Source organism: Rhinoraja longicauda, chromosome 4, assembly GCF_053455715.1.
Source record: "Rhinoraja longicauda isolate Sanriku21f chromosome 4, sRhiLon1.1, whole genome shotgun sequence".
Classification (NCBI taxonomy): domain Eukaryota; kingdom Metazoa; phylum Chordata; class Chondrichthyes; order Rajiformes; family Arhynchobatidae; genus Rhinoraja; species Rhinoraja longicauda.
Window position 1 is genome coordinate 52168818 of NC_135956.1, and position 13920 is coordinate 52182737.

Below are 13920 nucleotides of genomic sequence, written 5' to 3' on the forward strand. Positions count from 1 at the left end.
TCACTGTGACTGTGAATTTTCTCCGGGTGTTCCTCCTACATTCCAAAGATGTGCACGTTTGTGGGTTCTGTACATTGTCCCTGTCCCCTAGTTGGGTAAATGGAAGTGGTCAGGGAGGGGTAGCACCTCTGGTGGGGGACATGTCGTGCGTGCTCCTTTGAGGGTATTTCATCCAGCTTTGGTACTCTGACAGCTCTGAGATGAGAAATATCTTCCATTGCTTGGCTGAGAATAAACAACAAAGGAATTATTTGACCACGTGCTGTACACAGGAAATATAAGGTAATGCCAACCAGTATTTTTTCATTGGGAAAATGCAGCTCAATTACTTTCAGTACTTGATGCTTGAAGGCATGAATGAAGTGTATTGAGATGTCATTTCAAAATCAATTTTAATCATTTTTTTCCGACTGAATTCTAGGAGTTTTCAGACTAAAGAAGGGTCCCAACCCAAAACCTCCACTATCCATTTCCTTCACAGAAGCTGCCTCGCTTTAGAGTTTGGAGATCCAGCATGGAAACAGGCGCTTTGGCCCACCGGGTCCACGCCAACCAGCGATCGCCCTGCACACTAATACTATTCTACACACTAGGGACACTTTACAATTTTTTTTACCGAAGTCAAATGACTTACAAACCTGTACGTCTTTGTAGTGTGGAGGAAACCGGAGCACCTGAAGAAAACCCACGAGGTCACAGGGAAAACCTATAAACTGTACAGATGGCACCCATAGTCAGGATTGAACCCGGGTCTCCGGTGCTGTAAGGCAGCAACTCTACCGCTGCGTCACTGTGCCGCCCAGATGAGCAACCCGATGAGTGACTCCAGCACACGATGTTTTATTGAGTGACGGAGTTGGGACGTCACTTTACAGTTGTACAAGACATTTGAGGTACTGTGTATAGTTCTGGTGGTCCTGCAGTAAGATGTTATTAAACTGTAAAGGGTGCAAAAAAAAAAAATGCTACTGGGTCTGGAGTGTTTGAGTTATAAGAAGAGGCTAGATAGGCTCGAACATTTTTCCTTAGAGTGCAGGAGACCAAGGGGTGATCTTGTAGAGGCATGTAAAATCATGAGCTGCATAGATAAGGTGAATAACCATAATCTATCGCCAGGGCTGAGGAGTTTAAACCGGGGAGAGAAACTGAGGGACAACTTCTTCACACAGAGTGGAGAAGGTACATGACACGAGCTGCGAGGGAAAGTGGTAGAGGGGGTACATTTATAATTCTTAAATGACACCCGGACAAGTACATGGATAGGAAAGGTTTAAAGAGAATGGATCTGGTGCAGACAAGTGGGACTAGCTTAGGGAGGCAAGTTGGTCGTCATGGTTGTTTCCATGCTATATTGCTCCATGTCTCTATGACTCTAATTCTTTGATTCCCCATTTATTCAACAAACAGCCACATGTCTATATCTTGTTCAGATACATAGTTCAGCAAGGTACAATACCTGCTGTAGAAGCCAAACTCAGAAGCTCAATTCATGGACCCACAACGAAACACTTGGTGGAAGCTGATGACAGGAAGTACTGGAAAATTTTAGGCACAAAACCAAAGAGACATGGTTTGGTTCACATAAAATACATGTTTAAACCATTCTAAAAAATTAACTCTTCTTACAACCACAAAGGGATGACATTCTCATAATGATCCATCAGTCCTCAGCTTTCTCCACAGCCACAGGCAAACTAGAAAAATAATACTTCTTATGGGTAGCCGATGGCATTAACATTGAATTATTTCATTTCAGGTCAATCACTCCCGTCTCAAACGTATCTACCCAGCCTCCCACTGTCTGCACACACCATTTGTTCCACTCCCCCTGCCCCTATAATCTAGTTCCTTTCCTCTCCTCTGTTTGCTCATCACCCATCCTCTCTACTTGTAACCCCTCATTTACTCACCCACTCAGCTCCCATTTACCTACCATCCCTCCCTATGGTTCTACATTTCAGTCTCCACCTTCCTTTCTTCTCAGATTTCACCATTCACACCCCTTTGTTTTCTCCACTTTATCACCTCCGGCCTTGGTTACTATATGCACCTATCTCTCTTCCCTCTGACTCAACGGCCAATTAAGCCCTCTTTACCTTGATCCTCCTAACATTTACCAGTCTAAAGAAGTGTCTCGACCTGAAACATCACCCATTCATTCTCTCCCGAGATGCTGCCTGACCCGCTGAGTTACTCCTGCATTTTGTGTCTACCTTCCATTTAAACCAGCATCTGCAGTTTTTTTTCCTAACATTTGCCAGCTCTTGGCCCACTCCTTCCCCTCATCTCTTTCTACCAGCTACCTCTCCTCTTCTCTATTAGGCTTAGGAAGGATTCCAACCCAAAAAAATCATCTGTCCATTTCCCTCTATAGATGCTGCCTGACCCGCTGACTTCCTCCAGCAGTTTGTCTTTTGTTCAAGATTCCAGCATCTGCAGTCTCTTGTGTCTCCTAAAGACCAACTAATCATCATATCATATCATATCATATATATACAGCCGGAAACAGGCCTTTTCGGCCCTCCAAGTCCGTGCCGCCCAGCGATCCCCGTACATTAACACTATCCTATACCCACTAGGGACAATTTTTATATTTACCCAGCCAATTAACCTACATACCTGTACGTCTTTGGAGTGTGGGAGGAAACCGAAGATCTCGGAGAAAACCCACGCAGGTCACGGGGAGAACGTACAAACTCCTTACAGTGCAGCACCCGTAGTCAGGATCGAACCCGAGTCTCCAGCGCTGCATTCGCTGTAAAGCAGCAACTCTACCGCTGCGCTACCGTGCCGCCCTAAGTTCAAGAATGAAAAACAACTTCTACAGATGTTAGAACTGAAATAAAACAGAAAAATGCTGGGCATTCTCAGCTGGTCTGTGGTGAGTTTAATCCTGTTTTACTGTGAATAGATGCTGTTTGAACTACTGAGTGTGTCGTACATCTTTCCTTCTTTTATGAAACAATTGATGATTGATCTACCAACATTTCAATTCTTAATGAGAACTTTCTCACATCTATTTCATGTTAAAATTAATCAACATCAAGTTAAATAACGACAAATTTTCACTGTTGTCAACTTCATTAAAACAAACATTTTTCTAATTTTTTTTCATTTTCAGACAATTTTTATCCAGTTTATGAGATTAAACAACATTCCTCAAACTGGACTCAATGTTCCCATTTTTAAAAAAAATACATTAATTATTGATAATCACTGGAATTGAAGCTGTGAGCCAGAACACTAACATTAGGCAATGCAATTAAGACAATCAAACTTGTCCCATCCATTCTTCCCTTTGCAAAAAAAAACTTTCTAGTAGTTTATATTGTTTAGACGGATATTTTAGTTTAACTGAATTTTCCTTGCCTTCCAGTTCCTGAGACAAAATTCCTTGCACAAGAAATAGATTCTTTCAAAATCACATTTTTAGCGTTGTCAAATTCATACGGCAGGGCTCCTGCGAAACTCGAGGCATCAAACATGCTGTAGTAGCAGAGGCTCTGTCCGTACACATGTAGTTCTGGGGAAAAGCAGATATCTGTTCTGCTAATTCCAGGGCACATTGGAAAAAATGGAAGAAAACAACAAGGCATGTGTGTAAGGTATGTGTCATATGGAATAGGGCAGTAACAATGTTGGAGCCGTGCCACTTGCATTCTTTCAGATAGAGGGTGAACAACTGATTTTCCAACACTCTTGGATTCAAAGCCTTTCTAGATTATCTGTTTTGCCGGACTAACAGAGGTCGCGGCCTTCGAGAGGAGAGGAGTCGAACGGTACTGGAACAGTTAGCCTTGGCCGCCGAGATACCGGCACGCAAGGTCAACCTCGGAAGTCGGCTACCAAAATGGATCCGCCATCTCCCGAGTTCCACAGCAGGGGGTAAATTCGACCCGCCGATTGGCCGCAGAAGTTTGAGATCGGCTGCCTCAGCTGGTCAAGGTGTAACATTTTCGGGGGACGTCCGATGCGGGGAGTTCAAGTGCACTCTCGGAATTTTTCCCGGATTACAGGAAGTGCCGGACTACCAGTTGCCGGAAAATCGGTGGTGGACCTTCACAACGCTGTTCAGTGTGGAATTTGCAAAAATCTGTGGGAGTCATAGTAAGAAAACATCCTGACATTGAACATTTTAATTTAGTTAAGTACTCTTGTTGTTATCTTGAATTACTTGTTCTTTTCCCAGTATCTTACAGATCATGTAGATTGGCAGCCAGTAGATGATCTGAGATGAGCTGGTGGTCAAATAACAAAACCCAATCAGATTTAGGTTCAGTAATGTCACGTGCACCAAGGTACAGTGAAAAGCTTTGTTTTACATGTTATCCAATCAAATCAGATGGGTTTAAGTGAGAGGGGCAAAGTTTAAAGGAGATATGTGGGACAACATTTTTACACAGAGTGTGGTGCATGCCCGGAATTTTCCACGCTGTATCTCTAAAGTCTAAAAGTAAAGTGTAAAGTGAAAACAAGTCTAAAGACATTGTGGGCCGAAGGGCATGTTCTTGTGCTGTATTGTTCTATTTTCGATGTTCTGCCTGGGCATAGATTCTCTAAGCTTTAGAAAAATGAGAGGTGATCTCAATGAAAATCCTCCAGATACAGATAGATACAGGGAGGATATTTCCCCTGGCTGAGGTGGCTAGAACCTGGGTGTCATCATTCTGGACTGAAGTGCAAAGGAATGACTTCACCCAGAGGACAATGAGTCTTTGGGAATCCCTACCCAAGAGGGCTTTTAAGATTCAATCATGGAGTATATACAAGACAGAAATTGCTACATTTTTAGATATGAAGCAAATTAGGGCTATGTGTTTGGTACAATAAAGTGGCTTCCTCTTACTGTGTGGCAGAGCAGAAATGAAGGGCTGAATGGCCAACTCCTGCCTCTATCTCTCATGTTTCTTACATAAGATGTTGGAGAATCTCATCTCCACCAAGCTCAGCTCCTCACCTCATCCACCAATCTCAGCTCCTCATCTCCACCAAGTCAATCTCCACCACCACACACTCTACACTGACAAACTGCATCACTGAAATAAAATCTTGGCTTCAATCAAATTTCCTCAAACTCAACTGCAACAAATCTGAAATCATCATCATTGGTCCAAAAATGCTCACCAAATCCACCCAAAACTTCATCCTCAATATTGATGGTCTCCCAGTATCCACCTCCCCTCACATCCAGAATCTTGGAATCATCTTTGATCAAACCCTCTCCTTCGACAAACACATCAAACACATCACAAAGACAGCCTTCTTCCACCTCAAAAACATTGCCCGTCTCCGTCCATCCCTCTCCTCCACACCTGCAGAAACCCTCATCCACGCCTTCATCACCTCCCGTCTGGACTACTGCAACAGCCTCCTCTATGGCGCACCCTCAAAAATCATCAGTAAACTTCAATACATTCAAAACTCCACTGCCCGTCTACTCACCCACACCCCGATCCGTGACCATATCACCCCCGTCCTTTATAAACTCCACTGGCTCCCCATCCCCCAGAGAATCCAGTACAAAATCCTCCTCATGACCTCCAAAGCCCTCCATAACCTGGCTCCATCCTACCTGACCGACCTCCTCCACAGGCACACTCCCACCTGCACCCTCCGCTCTGCTGCTGCCAATCTCCTATCCCCCCACATCCGGACCAAACTCAGATCCTGGGGGGACAGGGCTTTCTCCATCGCTGCTCCCACCCTATGGAACTCACTACCCCAAACCGTTAGAGACTCCTCCACACTCACCACATTCAAAACATCACTGAAGTCTCACCTGTTCAGTACTGCCTTCAACCACTGAAGGTCACCTCACCTTCTGTCTCGTTTACTTATTTATCTATGTATTCACTTCCCTATGTTCTCTAAATCCCTGTAAAGCGTCTTTGAGTATATGAAAAGCGCTATATAAATGTAATGCATTATTATTATTATTATTATTATCTCTGGTTATTTGCCTACATTCACTATCAAGCCCAGCATTGAAGCACTATCGTGCTGAGAAGACTGGCTAAACGCACTTCACATCTGGCCCATCAGAGGGAAAAGGTGTGTGCAGATTTGAGTTATTTCATTTAATATTTTGAATTATATGTTTGCACTTTACCATATTTTAAATTAAGCTATTTTCACTTTTTAATGAAGAAAATGACATATATTGATACACATCACTATCAGAAACACATGAAAACAATTCAAATTTGCCCCTTTGCCAATTTGGGGTTTCTGAGGTGGGGTCTCAATGATATTTAGTGTGGATCCTACTCATTACATCACTTCACCAGAGGCCTCTTAAGTATAAGTGGATGTCACGGGGGGGAGGGGGGTGGTGGGTGGTTGGCAGTAGGTGTGGTCAGTTTATTTGAGCGTCCACATCTGGAATTGTGCTGGTGCAGAAGGCACCTTGGGCAATGTGCACTAACCTCACCTACTGCATCAGATGTTCCTGATGTGGATTCCTGTACATCAGCGAGACCAAATGTAGAGTCAGCGACTGTTTTGATGAACACTTACGCTTGGTCTGCCTAGGCCTACTGGATCTCCCGGTTGGCAATCATTTCAACTCCCCTTTCCATTTCCATACCGACCTTTCTGTCCTGGGCCTCCTCCATTGCCAAGGTGATGCCACATGTAAATTGAATCATATTTTGCTTGGGTAGCTTACACCCCTACGGTATGAACAATGAATTCTATAATTTTAAGTAATTTCTTCTTGCATTCCCCTCCACTTCCCCATCCTCCCTTGCCCCCTTCTTCCACCCTGGTCGTTTTACTAGTGTCCCCCCCCCCCCTCCTACTTCCAGTCTGAAAGGTCCCGACCCAAAACGTCACCCATCTTTTTTCTCCAGCGATGCTGCCTGAACCGCTGAGTTACTCCAGCAATTTGTGTCTATGGTATAAACCAGCATCCGCAGTTCCTTGTTTCTACTAAAGGCCAAATTGTGGGCAAGGTCCAACACCACCCAGCCCAACTTGTAATACTGTTAAATGCGTAATAAAATGTAGACCACAGCAAACAAGACCAATAACACGGTTTTTCCTGTGCATGTTTACCATCTGCTTGGCAGGACACAGGGAATTCATTCCCTTCTGGAAAATTGTTTAGTCATTGGCGGACTCTTCGACGGTCCCATCCAATAGGGAAAGATACCAGTCATTCGGTGAGTGGGTCGTTTTCTGCCACTGCCGCCACATCCTGCACACTGATGGTTGCTTTCCTGGCAGCCGTCACACGTGGCTTCATTCCAACCCACCTTGGTCTGGGAACACTTCAGGGAGAGTCCCAAAAGGTCACGGCTACCCTTTAAAGCAATGACAGATGACACATGCACACTTTCCTGGTCCAGCTCATGAGTTCCATTCTCTGGCCACAAACCACACACACACTAACCTATTTCTGGAATGCAGAGCACATTTCAGCTGCTTGAGTCAGCACAGGTTTGCCTCACAATAGAGTCATGCTGAAGTCTGAAAGACCGCAGTGCTGCGTGATCCATATCAAATTAGTTTGTCATATAAGGATTATTTTTTATTTATGGGGTGTGGATGTTGATGACAACACCAATGTTAGTTGGACATCTCAGGTTGCCGTCTGAAGTTCCACGATCAATCAATTGGTGGGTCTGGAGCCATATACATGCAAGGCCAGCCAGGGATAGAAACATAGAAAATAGACGCAGGAGTAAGCCATTTGGCCCTTCGAGTCAGCACCGCCATTCAATATGATCATGGCTGATCATCCAAAATCAGTACCCATTCCTGCTTTCTCCCCATATCCCTTGATTCCGTTAGCTCTAAGAGCTATATCTAACTCTCTCTTGAAAATATCCAGTGAATTGGCCTCCACTGCCTTCTGTGGCAGAGAATTCCACAGATTCACAACTCTCTGGATGAAAAAGTTTTTCCTCATCTCAGTCCTAAATACCCCTTATTCTTAAACTGTGACCCCTGGTTCTGGACTCACCCAACATCGGGAACATTTTTCCTGCATCTAGCCTGTCCAATCCCTTAAGAATTTTATATTTTCTATAAGATCCCCTCTCATCCTTCTAAATTCAAGTGAATATAAGCCCAGTCGATCCATGCTAATCTCCTTCCATTTCACGGATTCATATTGTCACACAGTATAGAAACCTGCTCTTTGGTCCACCAAGTCTGCACTGACCAACAAGCACCCATTTACATTCATCATATACTAATTCCATCTATTCTCCCTACATTCTCATCAATTCTCCCCAGATTCTCCCACTCTGCTACACAGTGGGGACAATCAGCATGTCCAGGATGTAAGAGGGAACCAGAACAGTAGGGCGAAGCCCACATGTTCACAGAGAACGTGCAAACTTCATACAGATCGCACCACAGAGCAGGAGCGAACTGAGGTCACTGGTGCTGTGAGGTAAGAACTCCACAGCTGCACAACTGTGCCACCTCCTTTCCTTCTCCTTTCTTTTTAGAGAATGAAGAGAAAGGAAGTCATGAGAAGCAATACACCACTGGCTGTAACACAGAGAGACAGAGTACTAATCCTTTGTTGGCTGCAAGAAGGTTTCAGACCATAGTGATATGAAAGGTGCAATCCTGACTTCCAATGTCCTCATTGATCAATAGTTCCTGACAGTGCAGGTTATTTTCATCTCTGGTGTTAATTGAAACCAATGAGAGTGCATTTCCCCAAAGCTTCCATCACCAATCTTGGCAGTAGTGTCACAAACCCTATTAGAAACATAGAAAATAGGTGCAGGAGGAGGCCATTTGGCCCTTCAACCATTAACCATTTCACATGGATAGAGCCCTAACAAAATCCAAATTCACTTTGCTTTTTCTAGTTAAGTCAGACTTATTCCCAGGAGCCAATCTTAGTACATCTGTGAAATGTTTTCTCGGCCTATGAAAAACATGGCGGGTTTGCACTACGGTACATTTAAAAGAAGCACCACCTCTACATTTGGTTTATTTAAGTAGTGGAATATTTGGTTTGTAAGTCAGAATGTCTCACAATTTCCCTTGAAGAAATGTGTTTATCTCAAGGTCCGGTATGAATATTTGGGCATTTTAACCACTGGGTTTCTAAACCAGACTTCTCCATAGTTAATTCATCAACAAATATTCACGAGGTCCTGCAGACGTAAGTAGGGAAAATGCTGGACTTGGTCTATGTTTGGAATGGTTGTGTTCCACTTCAGGACATTTAAGCTTTATTTTTACACTCCGGGTCCCCGGACAGCAACCTTTAAATCACCCCGGTGACCATTCTTGTTGACTAATTTGAATTGCTGCCAGTTCTGGCACTGAAAGCCAATATTGACTCATTCACAAGAGCCCTGTTTTCCTAAACAGGGTGTGAGAGGATCTTGGTGTCATTAAAATAAACCAAAGACATAAAAAAATAAAAACTGACACCAAGTTTGTCAACAAATTGTAAGTCAGGTTGGAGAGTGAATAAGTCTGGGAACTGGTGTGGAGATGTGTCTACATAACTTCACATGTGCTCATGTTACAAGTCCAAATTTTAAGCAAGCGGATTGTGTGGGAGAGGCTCCATAAGTACAAGATACCAGTGGATCTCAGTGACCACAAAATGTCCTGGGTTACAACATTCTTGCATCCAAAGGCAACTTCCTCTGTTCTTGAGGGTGTCATTATATGATTCCACATCATCTTAATATTGGCTACCCCCCACCCTGCATGTGGATGACTACTTTGTCAGATAATTCCTCCAATGTGTCTGTTGGAGATGAGCTGGGAAACACATCATGGATGGCTCACATCATAAAATGATATGCAACCACATTTAGAGTGTAAGGTTTCCCATTTTCAGCTCAGCATCCACAGGAACCAGATCACCAAGACGGAAGAATGATGTGACTGTAGTCTATACACTACAATCTGCCCACTTGGCAAGCTGATGTTGCATGCTTGTGCTAGACACAAAGTGCTGGAGTAACTCTGGATACGTCAGGCAGCATCTCTGCATAAAAAGGATGTGTGATGTTTCAGGACCTTCTTAAAGGGTTCCAACCCGAAACGTCACCCATCCTTTTTTCCAGAGATGCTGCCTGACCTGCTGAGTTACCCCAACACTTTGTATTTATCTTTGGTATAAACCAGCATCTGCAATTCCTTCCTACACATTTAGTTACATACTGGTGTTGCTTTGCAGAGCATCTTTGCATTATTATTGCTCAACAAAGGATAATAACCCAAGAGCTGAGAGGGAATACAATTGCTCCTCATAGACATTCCACTTTCACATGAGGCTTATTCAATTTTTGATATGAAGGCAGCAAAGTAAATTTACAATTTACAGACGCCAATTAATCGACAAACCTGTATGTCTTTGGAATGTGGGAGGAAACCGGCGCACCCAGAGAAGACCCACGCGGTCACAGGGAGAATGTACAAATTCTGCACAGACAGCACCTGTAGTCCTCTGGATCAAATTCAGGTCTCTGGAGCTGTAATAGGCAGCAGCTCTACCACTGCGCCACCGTACCGCCCAAGGGATAGCCAAGATTATTCAGCAAGGGAAGTTTTACAGGGACTTTTCATAGAGGGAAAGGCAACGGAAAACCTTTGAAAAGAACTGCATATCATGGTTGTTTGAAGGGTCTGTCACCAACAGTGCCACCCATATCCTTGTTGAATTTTAAACAAAAGGCCAGAATTAACGGTGTCAATGCATCAAGACCATAATTCATGGTAATCTCACCAGTTGGATCACAGCAGACCCACGTATATGCAGATTGATGTCAAGCAAGGCTGTGTCATCACCCGCACTCTTTTCTCAATATCTCTTACTGCACCTTGCCTCAAATGAGCTGTGGCTGGATTGGAGATAATTTAGAGGACAATATTAAAATTCCAGAATGATGGTCACTCCAACCCAAATGTACAACCTAAGCTTGTACCTGTTTATGTTTGGAGGTTGAGCTCAAACTCACTGTTAACTGGTTGAGCTGAAATGTATGAGGCAATGGATCCCGCTCATCTCCCAGCCAAATTCCCCATTGCCTCCAGTGCACCAACACAGCAGCTGGCTGTCCTCTACGATAATCCTGAACACTGGTGCCCCACAAGGATGTGTTCTCAGCTCCCTCTGTAGACATTCACTCATATTGACTCATGAATGAGCAGCCAAATACCAATCCAACTCAAATTCGCAGAAGACACCACCAAAATGGGCTGGATATCAAATAATGATGAGAGGGAGTACAGGAAGGAGACCTGGTGTCAAGACAATAACCTCTCCCTCCATGTCAGCAAGACGAAGGAGATTGTGATTGACTTCAGGAAACGAAGCAATACTCATGCCCGAGTATACTATGATGGCATTGAAGTAGAGATGGATGAAAGCTTCAAGTTCTTAGGAATAATTGATACCAGCAATTTATCCTGGACCAGTCACATGGAAGCAATGACCAAGAAAGCACACCATTACCTCTACTTCCTTAGAAGACTCAGGAGGTTTGGCATGTCCCACAGCAACCTTCATCAACTTCTAAGGATGCACCGTAGAAAGCGTTTTACCTGGGATGCTTCACAGTATGGTTTGGCTCAGCCCCATCCAGGACCACAAGAAATGGTGGAGAATTCTGGACGTAGCCCACACTATCACAAATACAAGATTCCATTGACTCAATCTACACTTCACATTGCCTCGGCAAGGCCACCAGCGCAATCAAGAGCCAGTCTCACCCCAGTCACTCCCTCTTCTCCCCTATCCCATGAGGCAAGAGGTACAGATGTTTGGGAACGCATACCTACAGATTATGGGATAGTTTCTTCCCAGCCGTTATCAGTAGAGAGTGGTCCTGACCACCCCCCCCCCCCCCCCCCAACCACCCCATCTACTTCATTGGAGGCTTTCAAACTATCTTTAATGAGGCTTCTGGACTTTATCTTGCACTAAATGTAATACCCTTGATCCTGTATGAGGAATTGAGGGATTGTAAGGGTAAAAAGACCCTAATGGGAGTTATCTATAGGCCCCCAAACAGTAGCCTCGACATAGGGTGCAAGTTGAATCAGGAGATAAAATTGGCGTGTCACAAATGTAATGCTACGGTGGTTATGGGAGATTTCAACATGCAGGTAGACTGGGAAAATCAGGTTGGAAATGGACCCCAGGAAAGAGAGTTTGTAGAGTGCCTTCGAGATGGATTCTTAGAACAGCTTGTACTGGAGCCTACCAGGGAGAAGGCAATTCTGGATTTAGTGTTGTGTAATGATCCTGATCTGATAAGGGGACTAGAGGTAAAAGAGCCATTAGGAGGCAGTGATCACAACATGATAAGTTTTACTCTGCAAATGGAAAGGCAGAAGGGAAAATCGGAAGTGTCAGTATTACAGTATAGCAAAGGGGATTACAGAGGCATGAGGAAGGAGCTGGCCAAAATTGACTGGAAGGAGGCCCTAGCAGGGAAGACGGTAGAACAGCAATGGCAGGTATTCCTGGGAATAATGCAGAGGTTGCAGGATCAATTTATCCCAAAGAGGCGGAAAGACTCTAAGGGGAGTAAGAGACACCTGTGGCTGACAAGGGAAGTCAAGGACAGCATAAAAATTAAGGAGAGGAAGTATAACATAGCAAAGAAGAGTGGGAAGACAGAGGATTGGGACTCTTTTAAAGAGCAACAAAAGTTAACTAAAAAGGCAATACGGGGAGAAAAGATGAGGTACGAGGGTAAACTAGCCAATAATATAAAGGAGAATAGCAAAAGTTTTTTTAGGTACGTGAAGAGGAAAAAAATAGTCAAGGCAAATGTGGGTCCCTTGAAGACAGAAGCAGGGGAATTTATTATGGGGAACAAAGAAATGGCAGACGAGTTAAACCGTTACTTTGGATCTGTCTTCACTGAGGAAGATACACACAATCTCCCAAATGTTCTAGGGGCCGGAGAACCTAGGGTGATGGAGGAACTGAAGGAAATCCACATTAGGCAGGAAATGGTTTTGGGTAGACTGATGGGACTGAAGGCTGATAAATCCCCAGGGCCTGATGGTCTGTATCCCAGGGTACTTAAGGAGGTGACTCTAGAAATAGTGGAAGCATTGGAGATCATTTTTCAATGTTCTATAGATTCAGGATCAGTTCCTGTGGATTGGAGGATAGCAAATGTTATCCCACTTTTTAAGAAAGGAGGGAGAGAAAACGGGTAATTATAGACCAGTTAGTCTGACATCAGTGGTGGGGAAGATGCTGGAGTCAATTATAAAAGACGAAATTGCTGAGCATTTGGATAGCGGTAACAGGATCATTCCGAGTCAGCATGGATTTACGAAGGGGAAATCATGCTTGACAAATCTACTGGAATTTTTTGAGGATGTAACTAGGAAAATTGACAGGGGAGAGTCAGTGGATGTGGTGTACCTCGACTTTCAGAAAGCCTTCGACAAGGTCCCACATAGGAGATTAGTGGGCAAAATTAGAGCACATGGTATTGGGGGTAGGGTACTGACATGGATAGAAAATTGGTTGACAGACAGAAAGCAAAGAGTGGGGATAAATGGGTCCCTTTCGGAATGGCAGGCAGTGACCAGTGGGGTACCGCAAGGTTCGGTGCTGGGACCCCAGCTATTTACGATATACATTAATGACTTAGATGAAGGGATTAAAAGTACCATTAGCAAATTTGCAGATGATACTAAGCTGGGGGGGTAGTGTGAATTGTGAGGAAGATGCAATAAGGCTGCAGGGTGACTTGGACAGGTTGTGTGAGTGGGCGGATACATGGCAGATGCAGTTTAATGTAGATAAGTGTGAGGTTATTCACTTTGGAAGTAAGAATAGAAAGGCAGATTATTATCTGAATGATGTCAAGTTAGGAAGAGGGGAAGTTCAACGAGATCTGGGTGTCCTAGTGCATCAGTCACTGAAAGGAAGCATGCAGGTACAGCAGGCAGTGAAGAAAGCCA

At 44.1% G+C, this 13920-nt stretch overlaps 2 protein-coding genes across 2 annotated transcripts in view; one reads left to right on the forward strand and one right to left on the reverse strand.

The window, feature by feature from the left end:
• Positions 1-3350: 3350 nt before the first annotated feature.
• Positions 3351-13920, reverse strand: part of LOC144593015 (putative enoyl-CoA hydratase) — a 31571-nt gene continuing 21001 nt past the window's right edge. Inside the window, 2 exon segments of the mRNA XM_078398429.1 lie at positions 3351-3496; positions 3499-3573. Coding sequence (XP_078254555.1) covers positions 3351-3496; positions 3499-3573 — 221 coding nt within the window.
• Positions 3595-5806, forward strand: LOC144592536 (uncharacterized). Its single transcript, XM_078397113.1, has 3 exons — positions 3595-3605; positions 3746-4107; positions 4950-5806. Exons 1-3 carry the CDS (start codon positions 3595-3597, stop codon positions 5804-5806), a joined length of 1230 nt encoding a protein of 409 aa, XP_078253239.1.

Coding starts and splice junctions, on each gene's coding strand:
- LOC144592536 (XM_078397113.1), top strand. Junction 4,108..4,949: donor AAAAATCTGTGGGAGTCATA/GTAAGAAAACAT, acceptor CACCAAGCTCAG/CTCCTCACCTCATCCACCAA.